The 12,689-nt window shown below is 38.8% G+C and overlaps 1 protein-coding gene across 6 annotated transcripts in view; it reads right to left on the bottom strand.

Annotated features, from left to right (window-relative positions):
* AOAH (acyloxyacyl hydrolase) overlaps positions 1 to 12,689 on the bottom strand; it is a 171,229-nt gene that overhangs the window by 144,859 nt on the left and 13,681 nt on the right. For all 6 annotated transcript variants that reach the window (XM_033428275.2, XM_012533065.3, XM_033428272.2 and 3 more), the window contains exon 4: positions 5,236 to 5,302. In XM_033428275.2, the coding sequence (XP_033284166.1) occupies positions 5,236 to 5,302 (67 nt within the window). The remainder of the gene's footprint in view (positions 1 to 5,235; positions 5,303 to 12,689) is intronic.

Genomic DNA, 12,689 nt, shown 5'->3' with positions numbered 1-12,689 from the left:
ACCTAAGTGTCTATCAACAGGTGAATGGATGAAGAAGATGTGATATATGTGTGTGTGTGTGTGTGTGTGTGTGTGTGTATACACACACACACACACACACACAATGGAATAAAAAAGAATTAAACAATGCCATAAAAAAGAATGAAATAATGCCATTTGCTGCAACGTGGATGGACCCAGAGATTATCATACTAAGTGAAGTAAGTCAGAGAGAGAAAGACAAATGTTATATGATACCACTTATATGTGGAATCTAAAAAATAGTACAAATGGACTTATATACAAAACAGAAATAGACTCACAGACATAGAAAAGAAACTTATGGTTACCAAAGGGGAAGGGGGAGGGATAAATTAGGAATATGGGATTAACAGATACACACTACCATATATAAAACAGATAAACAACAAGGTTTTACTGTGTAGCATAGGGAACTATGTTCAATATCTTGTAATAAACTATAATGGAAAATAATAAAAAAGAATATATGTATAACCAAATCACTTTGCTGTACCCCTGAAACTAAGACAATATTGTAAGTCAACTATACTTCAATTAAAAAAAGGGAAAATATTTTGATGGTCACTAGTATGTGAAAACATAGGCTGGGATCATGGCTTTCAAATTTCATTCCAGCTGAATGAGACTAACAATGTGACTGGCTAGACGGCTTTTCAGCTTTTTGTGAGCATCTGAGTTAAGACAGGAAAACGAGCTCATCATGAGAGTCATCTGCTTGGCCCCAGGGTTCCTTCATAGGAGGTGGAGGGGAAGGTAACGTAAAGGTGACTAAGCTGTGGAACAAGCAGTTTGTGACACACAAGGTCCATTACCAAAGTAATGCCTACCAAGGGTCAGTAAATCAGGAGAGGGTGGCTGGTTTCACACATCTGTTCTCAACTTAACGGTTCATTTATTTAATTGATGACTGCTGTCTTTGGGGAGATCTGGTATTTTGTGGACTCAGGAGGGTAATAAATAGGGCTCTGCTTAATCTTTTTTTTTTTTTTTTCAACCTAAGGCCAATATCCCATCTGTGGCAATTCAGAACCACCAGAGCTAACTCATCATATGGTGTCCAAGATCTATTCTCTTTCCCCTGCAAACAGAGCAAAATTTCAAGTAAGTGAACTTGAATATGGGAGTGGGGACCTCATTCAGCGAGTGAGACTTGTGTTCTCTGAACTGAAAAATAGAAGAGGGGAAGTGGGTATGTGGTTTCCCTCCCCAATCCTCTAAGATCAGAGCTTTATCATCAAAAGACTGGAATTGAGAAGCACCCCTTTGCACAAGAATAGAAAGTGCTGAGCCTCAGACATCCAGACAAGTGTAAGACCATGAAATGTGTAAGATGCAAAGAAGTGGCAAAGTAGCATGTGCCTCTTAACCAGCCTTGGGACAGAAGGCTTAGGCTATACATAATTTGTGAAATCCTTAGGAAATCTCCGAACCCTTAATAACTATTCCCATCCAACATTGCCTTCCTTTTCCCGGAACTGCAAATAAGACCAAAATGGTCACATTTCAATTGACATCCTTTACTACCTTTACAGGTAACAGAGTTGTACAGGAGTGAGTCACGTGGGGAGGAAGCTTCAACACATTCGGCAGAGCTAACTAACAAGTTTAATTAGGATCATGGTAGAAGGAAGTCAATGCTGATGACTGGCATCATCATAAATCAAAAGAAGGGAGCACGGTCAGGGTTAAGTTTGAACAGACAGGTAGAGTGATAGCTTATGGCAGGGAGCAAGGACAGAGCCTTTCACACAAGGAAGCTCTCAGATTTAGACCTTTGACATCACTTTCAAAGGAGAATTTATACATTAATATATAACCACAGAGATACACTCACAGCATTGAAAGAAGATCTTCCTCATACGACTTAACACTTTTATCTCACTTCTGGACCACACACTTTGGAGTGTACTAGGAATTTAATCATTTCTATAAATCTTGTCATTACCTTGTCAATGGCTCAGTTGTATTATTGTACTTTATATTTTTGCTATTTAAATATACGTTAGTTACCTTTAAGTTGTACCAAAATTGTTTTAAACCCTGTTTTGCATTTTTCTTCTAAACATGTTACTAGTTTAGGCCTCTCCTGATTTCTGAAATCTTATATTCCCTAAGTTTGGAATGTAAGATTTTATGATTGAGAGCATAAATAGATACCATGAAGCAAGGTGAGATGAACAGAAGACCAGCATCAGCTTTGTTATGGCAACCTCTGGCACAACAGAAGTCAAGACAAGGAAGACCGAGCACGTGGTCACTGGCTAGGCTTGGTTGCTCGCGGAAGTAGCCCCGCCCTGCCTGACCCAGGTTCTTGGGCTAATGAATGCCCGAGTACTCAGGTGTCCCACTTCCTAACAACATCCTGTAGTTCGCCTGTGGGTAGGAAATGTAACTGCTGAATAATTAGTCCATGAATCATTGAGAATTGACCTATGAAATAATGAGGAGGGATGCCCTCTGGGTTAGGAAACATTTAGTATTGGAAGCCTGAAATTCAGGTAAAACTAAATCATAAGGTTGTCATGTTCAGGGTCTACATCAGCCCAGAACTGCATGTGATTGATTAAAATAAGCTGTAAGAAGAGGCCACCATAGGAAGAGAAATTGCTATCAGCAAACAACTAATATGGGTCCTGGAAAATTACACACAAACAAAACTAATAGTGGACGGAACCACAAAGGGGGATCATTTATTATATCTATCTTTCTTCAAAGTGGCCTCCCCCATACTAATGAGAATTAGTCACTTATGACTCTCAAAGGAAAAACTTTCTTCCCCTCCCCACCACCTATTCAGCCTCTTTCAGTGGCTTGCCAGACCCATTTTTTCTGTGACTGTTTTCCACTTACTTCTCTGGTTCCCTGATCTAGGCCCAGGAAAACCCCTCTGGCCAAGCTGATGTTTCCCCCAGAGCACCTGGCTCAGACTAGGTGTGTAAACAGATTCATTGAATAGGCTAAATTGTTTTCTTTTCTTTAGTTCATCTGTAGTGATAATTTTATTTTTATAAAGAATTAATCAATTTAACAAATGTTTACTAAAGGCTTTCTATGCTCAAGTATTGCACCAAGCCCTGGAGATACAAAGCCCCTTGCTTCCCCTTCCTCCCTCCCTCCCTCCCTCCCTCCCCTCCTTCCATCCTTCCTTCCTTCCTTCCTTCCTTCCTTCCACATATTCAGTATTTTGCTTAAGATGAATAAGTGTAGTCTTAGTTCTCAGAAGTCTTTCAATCTAGTTATCAACTCAAAAAAGTAAATGGAGAATTAAAGTACAAACAGACATGATAAGTGCTGTTTGCAAGTGCTAGGGGTTTGCACAGGATAGGAAGAGTGTGTGTGTCTGTGTGTGTGTGTTGGGGTATCTATCTTAGCCTAGGGAGGGTCAGGAAAGCTTCCAGAGGAAATGACCCTGGAGCTGAGGTCCAAAGAAGTAAGATATTTTTGGGGTACAGATTTTGGATGTGCCAAGCTGAGTGAACAGCTCATGCAAAGGTCCTGAGGCAAAAACCTTCTGATGCGTGGGGAGAATCACAAGTGGTTTGGAGCATGGTGTGCTGTGGAGCAGCCAGGGATGAGTCTGAAAATGTCCTCAGGGGTCAGTTCATAAAGAGCTTTGTGTAGGGGGCTAAGGAATCCTGCAAAGGGTGTGAAAATTTTATGTTGGAGATTGCCATAATTAGTTTTGCATTAAAAAGCTATCTAGCCAGCTAGGATGTGGATTTTGGACTTGCAAGGCAATGGGCAATCCTGCAGGGTTGGGGTTCTATTAGGAGGCAGTGGCAGTAATAGAGATATGAGCTAAGAAGAAGGGGTCCCTGCCTTCCAAAAACTCCCAGTCCAGGGCCCGGGAAAAATCACTGACCACAGTAAAGGGAGGGCAATATAAATAGAGGCAGGTGCACAGCACGATGGAACACTGATCATCCCTCGGGTCTGTATCATTTTAAGTTCCTTTTGTCTTTAGAATTCTGTAACTGCAGGCTACCCTTCTGTGGGGTTAGCTTCTCTGAGCCACTCTGCTCTGAGGCTAATATTAGGCATATAAAATAGGAACCATGTAAGAATGTTCACAGTAGCACTGTTCACAAGTGCCACATGTGGACAGTGCAAAACCAGAAAACAACCCAAACACCCGTCAATGGGAGAGTGAAGAAATAGACTCTTGTAGAGACACAATGGAATACTGTGTGCAGTCAGAGTGCATGAACTACAGCAGTGACACAAATCTATGGATGAATCTTAGACATACAAATTTAAGTGGTAAGTCCCCAAAGATTATGGACAATGTGATACCCTCTTCATAAAGTAAAGAAATAACCAGAATTTTAAAATATGCTTTAAAGGAATATATAAAATATATTAATAATTATTTATTGTATTAGCATATATTATTTTTATGATTATAATTTATCATATTAATAAAAAATACATATATATAAAGACTATAGAAAAAGGAAACAAGAGAAAGATAAACATGGGATTTATTACTCAGGTGGAGAAAAGCTTGAGAATGAAGAGAAGGACCGTGTGGTCCTTACCACACAGTACGACCCGAAGGACCTAGAATTTGCCTTGGGTGGTAATTTGGAAGCTAATTACAGTATTCAAAGTAACTAGGTAAATAACTAAGTAAGAAATACAAGAAAGCCATGTATGAATCCTTGATGAGAAAGTGCCATGAACAGGAATATGATTTATCTGATCCAGTGCTCTGAGCTCAAAAAAGAGAAAAGAAAGAAAGGAAGCAGACAGGTAATGATAATGGCGCACATACAGGACCTTGAGGGGTGGGGCTGGAGAGAAGGCCTGGAAACCAGCAGGTGGGAGGAGAGAAGGAAAGAACCTGAGGAGCACGTGGCCCGAGAACCCAGGAGGGAGTGTAGGGCAAGCTCGGGAGAAAGGGTCAAATTCCCATGTCCCGCCACTAGGATCTTGTCACTTGTTGGCATTATTGGTGAAATTCCTTCTGAAATCCTCTTGGAGAGAAACTGAGCCAGGTTGCCACTCTGTAATTCAAAGGGAGCCTTTGCCTAGGACCACAAAGGATCTGAGTCAGGTTTGAATTTTCCACTATTAACAAGAACTGGAGAGATATTACGCCCTTTTACAAAAAGTACATCCAACTGGAAATGGAGCCAGCTACCTCCCAGTTTTCCTGCTTCCCCCCCATCATGTCCCAGCAACCAAATCAGATTAATGTGCTGGCATACTCACAGTTTTATGATGTCTGGTCCAAATATGCCTACCACTAAATAGCAGGTGGTCTTCAAGAACAGTTTTTCTAAGAAAAATCAGGGGAAATAAGTTACTTTTCATTATGATGAATTTAACACACGAGTTAATAATGATCTTTACTAGGAACTGAAGCTAAGTGCTTAATTTATTATTAATTCAAGCGATTAATTGTAAAGGTTTGGGAGGAATGTTACAGTTAATATACCCATGAAAATATCATTTCCATCTCAGGTTTATGTAAACGGCACTTTGTTTACTGTAGACGTTAAAGACCACTAATTTTTGAAAAAAATACAGTTAAATTCTGGAGTTTCATTTTCTTTTGTACAGCAGGGAATGTCTGAATGTTGGAAAGGATCTCATTTGTTGATGATGACAGAAACAGGACTTGCTTTAAAGTAAATAATCTGAAATATTGCTTTGTTAAAAATATTCTTCTCTGATGTTCATCTGGGGAAAAAAGACTTTACTTTGGCTATTTAATTGTTGCTGTTGGTATTCCAGACATAAAAGGATACTAACTGTCACAGGTGTCTGCATTGCCATCTACACCAGAGAACACACACACACACACACACACACACACACACACACGCAAACCCATGGCCTAGACAACCCCCTTCTCCTGCTTCCCCTGTTATGAAAATACAGGAAGGCTTTATGGATTGGTCTGTTTGGACAAGGAAACCTGTTAAATCTCTGGTCCTGTTTCTCCAGTTTGTCAGCCAACTATGGAACCCTGGTAATTCTATGGAGGGCTTTTGCATGGTTAGGACGGATGGACTGTCCTGGGGACAGATGGGAAACCCTCCCTGAGAAAAATTTTTCTTGTCATATGTACCTCAAACTGGGCTACCAGTTGATTGGAGAATAGGCACTATTCAGGATAAATATGGGAAAACTCTCTGGTACTTCAATTTTACTCAATGGTAAATAATGTAAATATTACTTTTATATTAAAATCGATAGTTTCATGGGACTTTTTTTTGCAATAAAGCATGAGACTTCAAACACATTATGCTTTTGAAGTAGGAACTTAAAACTAATCTTACATTACTATTGACCTTACAGAAATAAAAAGAACGATAAGGAAATACTATGACATCTGCATGGCAGCAAATGAAAGGCAAACTACCAAAACTGACTCAAGAATAAATATACAATCTTAATAGACATACAATAAGAGATTAAATTAGTAATCAAAAATGTCCCATAAAGAAAAGCCCAGGACCAGATAGCTTCACTGATGAATTGTACCAAACGTTTTCAAAAATCATCTGAATAGATATTCTCCAAAGAAGTTATACAAATAGCCAATAAGCACATGAAACACATCAGCTGTTAAAGGAAATGTAAATAAAAACCACAGTGAGATACCACTTGATACCCACGATGATATGTGAGAATACAAATGACAGATAAGGGTTTCCCTGGGGGCGCAATGGTTGAGAATCCACCTGGCAATGCAGGGGACACGGGTTCAAGCTCTGGTCTGGGAAGATCCCACATGCCGTGGAGCAACTAAGCCCGTGAGCCACAACTACTGAGCCCGTGTGCCACAACTCCTGAAGCCCGCGTGCCTAGAGCCCATGCTCTGCAACAAGAGAAGCCACTGCAATGAGAAGCCCGCGCACAACAACGAAGAGTAGCCCCCGCTCACCACAAGTAGAGAAAACTCGTGTGCAGCAATGAAGACCCAACGCAGCCAAAAATAAATAAATAAAATAAATAAATTTATATTAAAAAAAGAGGTGGTTACTTTTATTTGTACAAAATGAAGGATAATAACAAGTATTGTTGAGGATGTGGAGAAATCAGAATCCTCATATTCTGCTGGTGGGTGTATAAAATGGTACAGCAACTTTGGTAAACAGTCTGACAGTTCCTCAAATGGTTAAATATTGAGTTGCTATGTGAGCCAATAAGCCGACTCCTAGGCCCAAACGAATTCAAATATTTATATACCCACACAAAAACTTATACATGAATGTTCATAGAGGAATTATATAAAATAGCAAAGAAGTGGAAATACCTCAACCCAAATGGCCATTAACTACTGAGTGGATGAACAGAATGGGCTATCTACACACAACAAAATATTATTCAACTATAAAGAGTAATGACTTTCTGATACATGCTACAACATGGATGAACTTAAATACATTATGCTAAGTGAAAGAAACGTATTTCTACGATTCCATTTACATGAAATGCCTAGAATAGGCAAATTCACAGAGGCATAAAGTCGATTAGTGGTTGCTTAGCGCTGGGGAGAATGGATGTTTGGGAGGTGATGGCTAAGGGGCATGGAGGTCCTTTTTGGTTTAATGAAAATGTTCTAAAATTAATGGTGTCAATGGATGCACAACTCTGTGAATATACTAAAAACCACTGAATTATACACTTTAACTGAGTGAATTGTATGGCATGTGAATTAAATATCAATGCAACTGTTATAAAATAAAAACAGCACCCCTTGGGTGTCCCTCTTTAGGGGTGTCAAAAAAGCTCTGATGTCCCAAGTCTCAGACACCAGGGTTTCAGCACCAGCTAACTGGCTTCTGACCTTGGTCAGGTTGCTTCCCCTTCTGGGTTTCAGTTTCCTCATCTGAAAAATGTAGGAGTAGGATTCAGTTCAGTTCCCTTCACTGTCTTGGAAGCTTGGAGGATTATGTAACTGACATTCAAAATTACGTGAACTTGCAAAGCACTTTGGAAATGAGTTTCCAGTATCGTTAATGTAAAACTAGTTTAGCTGAGAGCAGAGCGATTTAAAAATCGACACCAGGGTGTTCTTTGATATACTTGCAGTGCTGCCTGAAAGGCAGAGAACATTTTTCTTTTTTCTGGTAAAATAAGAGGTATTTGCATGTGTGTGTGTGTATTTTTTATAGAACATTATTTTGATCAAGTTGAAGTGAGTGGCAGCAATGTTCTCCTCACCCTCTGTGCAGGGCCATCTGAACAACCAGTTTTCTCAAACAGATTCTGTGATGGTTAAGAATGAGAGGCTCCTGCAGAGATGGCTAATGTGGGACAAGAGATGGGCCTCTGAGAGCTAAACTTCAGATCAACACAGAAGGGTGCAGAGCAGAGAGAGGCAACGTCTCTAGAAAAAGCCAGACAGGGCCCAGTCAGCCATGATCAGATGGTAACCTGTTACTGCTACAACTGAAGAAAAGACTGGCACTAACATAGTGCTAGTAACCTGTCTGATATAAAATGTATACAGTTAAACCTTGCCCGTGACCAGGAAGGTACAAGAGCATTTAATTTCTACAGAATCAAAAGGACTTGGAACAGCATAGGGAAAAAAAAAGTATGGCCATTCCCAAGGGCAAAGGAAGGTTAAAAAAGGAACGATAGGTGTATCCACATATGTGGGTGTAAATAAAATCTAGAACATCCCAAGTTGTAAGTCACTTTTATGTTTATCATCACTTTGTTTCTCATAAGAAACTTTTGAGGGGGTGGTTATTTTTACCCTCATTCTATGGGAAGGAACTTTGAGGTTTAGAGAGGTAAGGCTGCCCAAGAGCACAGTGGTTCAGTAAGAGATTAAAGTCTTCTACCCCAAAAGCCCAAACTATTTGTAGTATGCATTTCAACGTACTTAGGACATGTTATTTGATGCCTCATCTACCTCAGGTATGGCAGGTATACACTAACTACTCATTAGAAGTTTGCAGCACAGTGAGGTGAACTGACCACTGAGAGAGTTTTGTAGCTATGTGTTCTGGGCTGCGTGTAGATTTTCAGAACCTACAGAATGTGAGGAGAGTTGCCTTCCTCATTTTAAGATGACATGAGTTTTTATCTATCATACTCCACGGAGATAAGATTTCTGCACAGGTGACCCAGGAAACTGAAATTCTAGCAAGAATCTGAGGGCATATGAGTCTACTGACCCCTGGTGAGAATGATTCCATTAATCATTTTTCCATTAACAATTCTGAGATTCTTCCAAGGTGTTTACTAGTGAGAGCCAGAGGCAAATGCAGTGGGTGAAACTGAAGGTCAGAAATACTTTGCACAATTCGAAAAAATTGTCTTTCCAGGCATCAGAAAGGCCCGCGTGATTTACTGAGTGATTACTCTCAAGAATGTTGCTTGCATGGTTTCTCTGCTAAGGTTATGTTTTATATACTTGTTTAGCTTTGGAGATAAAAGCAGTACTACTTAAAAATAATTTTTAAAATAATAACTGTTTGTTGCTGTGCACATTTTGACTTCCCCTCTCTCCCATTCTCACCAGACAGAAGGCAATACTGGGTGCAGGCAGCCACTGTGGACCAGGCCTATTATGTTTTCTAGAAGGAGAAATATTTAGCTAAGGGTCAGACTATCTTTGTCACCCTATACAATTCACGTGACCATTCTGTGCACTCTTTCCTATCCACAAAATGGAAACAGTAACGCCAACCCTGCCCTTATGTCTGTCAGGTGAAAGAGCCTTTAATCCGAACTGAGTACTTTATTTCTATCTAGAGGTGAATATTAATTAATAAAATGAAAATAACTCCAAATAGCCTTATTAATCCTTTGAAATGCCTCCAATTAAAAGGTAACTCTCCACTGAAATACCAACTTTCCTTCCCTTGGCAAAGTGCTAGCCTCTATTTTGTCAGCATCTGACTTTTCAACCTCTCACTTTACCTCAGCAGACTAAAATTTTCTGTTATGAGTCAAAAGGAGCCAAGGTGGAACCTTGAACACCAGCAATCTTGGTTCATGTTGTTTTGTATTTTGCTGGTACTTTGGGACAGGATCATCTGAGAAATAAGATTTTTACTCAGCCTTTCATCTTTGAACAACACAACTTTGCTTAAAAAGAGAAAATCAAACTCAAGGTAAAAATGGTGATATCTGTCAGTGTGGTCTATTACACAGAAATGACAACAATCAAAACAAGTCTTAATGAGCGATTATGACTTTTAAATTTTTCTTCCTTTTTGTAAAATGGTAATAACATTCTTCTTTCTCTAATTCAGAGATGTGAAAATATAAAGCAAGGTTTATAATAGATTTTGAATGTCCAATAAAAATGGGGATGGATAAATAAAATATGGGACGTTTATATGGTGAAGGACTATAGAGTAATTAAGAGGCTTGACCTAAGTCTATATATGTCTTGACACATATAGATCTCAAAAACATAATGGTGAGTGAAAAGCAGAAGTTGCAGAGTCGTATATACAGTAATCATTGATATAAAACTACAGTCCCCACAAGGGTGGATTCTGGAAAGATGATGGTGGAGGCAGCAGAGTTTGGGAATTTCACTGAATCTCTACAAAAAAAAAAAAAAAAAAAAATAGAGCTTCTAGATAGGAAAACCAAAACCCCATGGACGATACTTACAACAAAACTAGATATCTCCACGAACCCCAGAATACAATTAAGGCAACGATAAAACACTCACAATCATGAGACTTAAGGGTTATCAACATCAGTGTGGGAGAAAGTAAAGGGAAGCAAAGGGATGAATAGCAGAATCTCCAAAATAGCCCACAGGTATTGACGACAAAGTATGGTGGGCCAATGAAGAACATCCCCAGATTTATATTAAAATCAGCTGCAACTGGGAGGGGGTTTGCCACTGCAGTAGCAGATGAGTGCAAAGGACTCAAGGTTATAAAGACTAAGGGGTTTGAGTGGTCAGGCATTTACAAATTCTAGAAAATGAGCTACCAGACCTCCCTTCCAGGACAGGGTCCACACTGAGGGGAAACTAGTGGGTTTGGAATCAAAACTGAGTTGGATAGAAGCAAAGTAAAGAGAAAATCCAGGTAAAAGTGTGCAGAGGGACAGAACCAGAAAATTTCAAAATGCAAGCAGCCATGTGTTTATTTACTTACTTTTTAACACTACACAAAAACAATGGAAGAAGGAGTTCTGTGCATTTGGAGAAGCTACCCTGAGCCACTTCTCTTTCTAAGAGTTTTTGAAAACTAATTTCACATAAAAATGAGCAACAGATATGTATCTAGGTCAACTCCCATACAAAGTTATTATAAGAAAAAAAAAAGAATAAGGAACAGAATCACATCCTTACAGATAGCAAAAGCATGCCAGAAAATCATGCCAAAAAAAGGATTAAAACATAACAGTATTTTAAAATGAGTGAGAAGCATTAATAAAATGGTATAAGACATGAAAGAACAACAGAAATCAGAATTGGAAAAACTCAGGTATGGAAATAAAAGAACTCAGGGAAGAAAACAAGATTATAAAAGTAATGAAATCTAAATTAGAATGAACACAAGAGGAAGGGAATACAATAGCTGACGTTTTAAGAGAAATAGAATATGAAAAAGAGGAAAACTTTCAAGATAAAAAATAAATGAAGTGATAAAAAGTATTCATTCAAGAGATAGGCAAAATCGTGAATACAGGCAAAGAAGATTTAAAATATGGTTATTAGAAACCCAGACAAAGAAAACCAAATCAAGGAAACGGACCACATGCTAAAAACTTTCCTGAAATTATAAAAAATGTATTTGAAACCACATATTAGTTTCAAAATGGGAGAATAAGAGCACACTGCATGCCTGAGAATGTCAATATACAACAGCCGACGCCAAGACATAGTTTAGTTAGATGACTAAATTTTATAGAAGAAAAAAAAATTCCTTTAAACTAGGCAAAGTGACTTATAAGAAAAAGAAAATTAGATTATCATTACGCTTTTAAATAACATATTTAAGACACTTAGGGAAAGAAACTGTGCCAAGGTTTTTTTGGGTTTTTTTTTTTGGCCACACTCTGTGGCATGTGGGATCCTAGTTCCCCGACCAGGGATTGAACCCAAACCTCCTGCAATGGAAGTGTGGACCTTAACGACTGGACTGCCAGGGAAGTCCCTGCCAAGGATTTTTATATCCGGAAAAACACTGACTTTCTAATGTAAAGGACAAGCCAGCTTGTTATCAACGTGCAAGAATTCAGGGAATATTATTCTCATGAGTCCATCCTGAGGAATGAACTTTAGACAGCACCTCGACGAGAGAGACATCCGCATAAGGGCTGGTGGTGAACATCAATCTTACAGTTGCTGATGGAACTAAAACTAAATGAAGATGAAAAGGAATGTATATATTGTACGTAATGGCCATATACTCAAATAATGGAGAAATGAGGCTATCATATGTGTAAAGAAGGATAGGTAAATGAGTAATTATGAGATATTTTAATTCTATCAATCCCCCGGTCCTTGAGAGTTAGGACTTTGAGTGTGGAAAGAAGATACAGATATGATACAGAAGAAACTAAGAAAAAAAAAAATCCTGCAGTCCTGAATTTGAATTTGAAGTGTCAGAATGAACTCATATATTTTATATTAAAATAATATATGTAAATGTATATATGTATATTTTCTATCATTGTCAACAGAAGAAGTCTAGAAAGAATGACCAACTGAGTAGCAATGACAT

Source organism: Orcinus orca, chromosome 9 (genome assembly GCF_937001465.1).
Source record: "Orcinus orca chromosome 9, mOrcOrc1.1, whole genome shotgun sequence".
Lineage (NCBI taxonomy): Eukaryota > Metazoa > Chordata > Mammalia > Artiodactyla > Delphinidae > Orcinus > Orcinus orca.
Note: the sequence above shows the minus strand (reverse complement) of the source record. Positions and strands in the feature narration are given on the sequence as shown.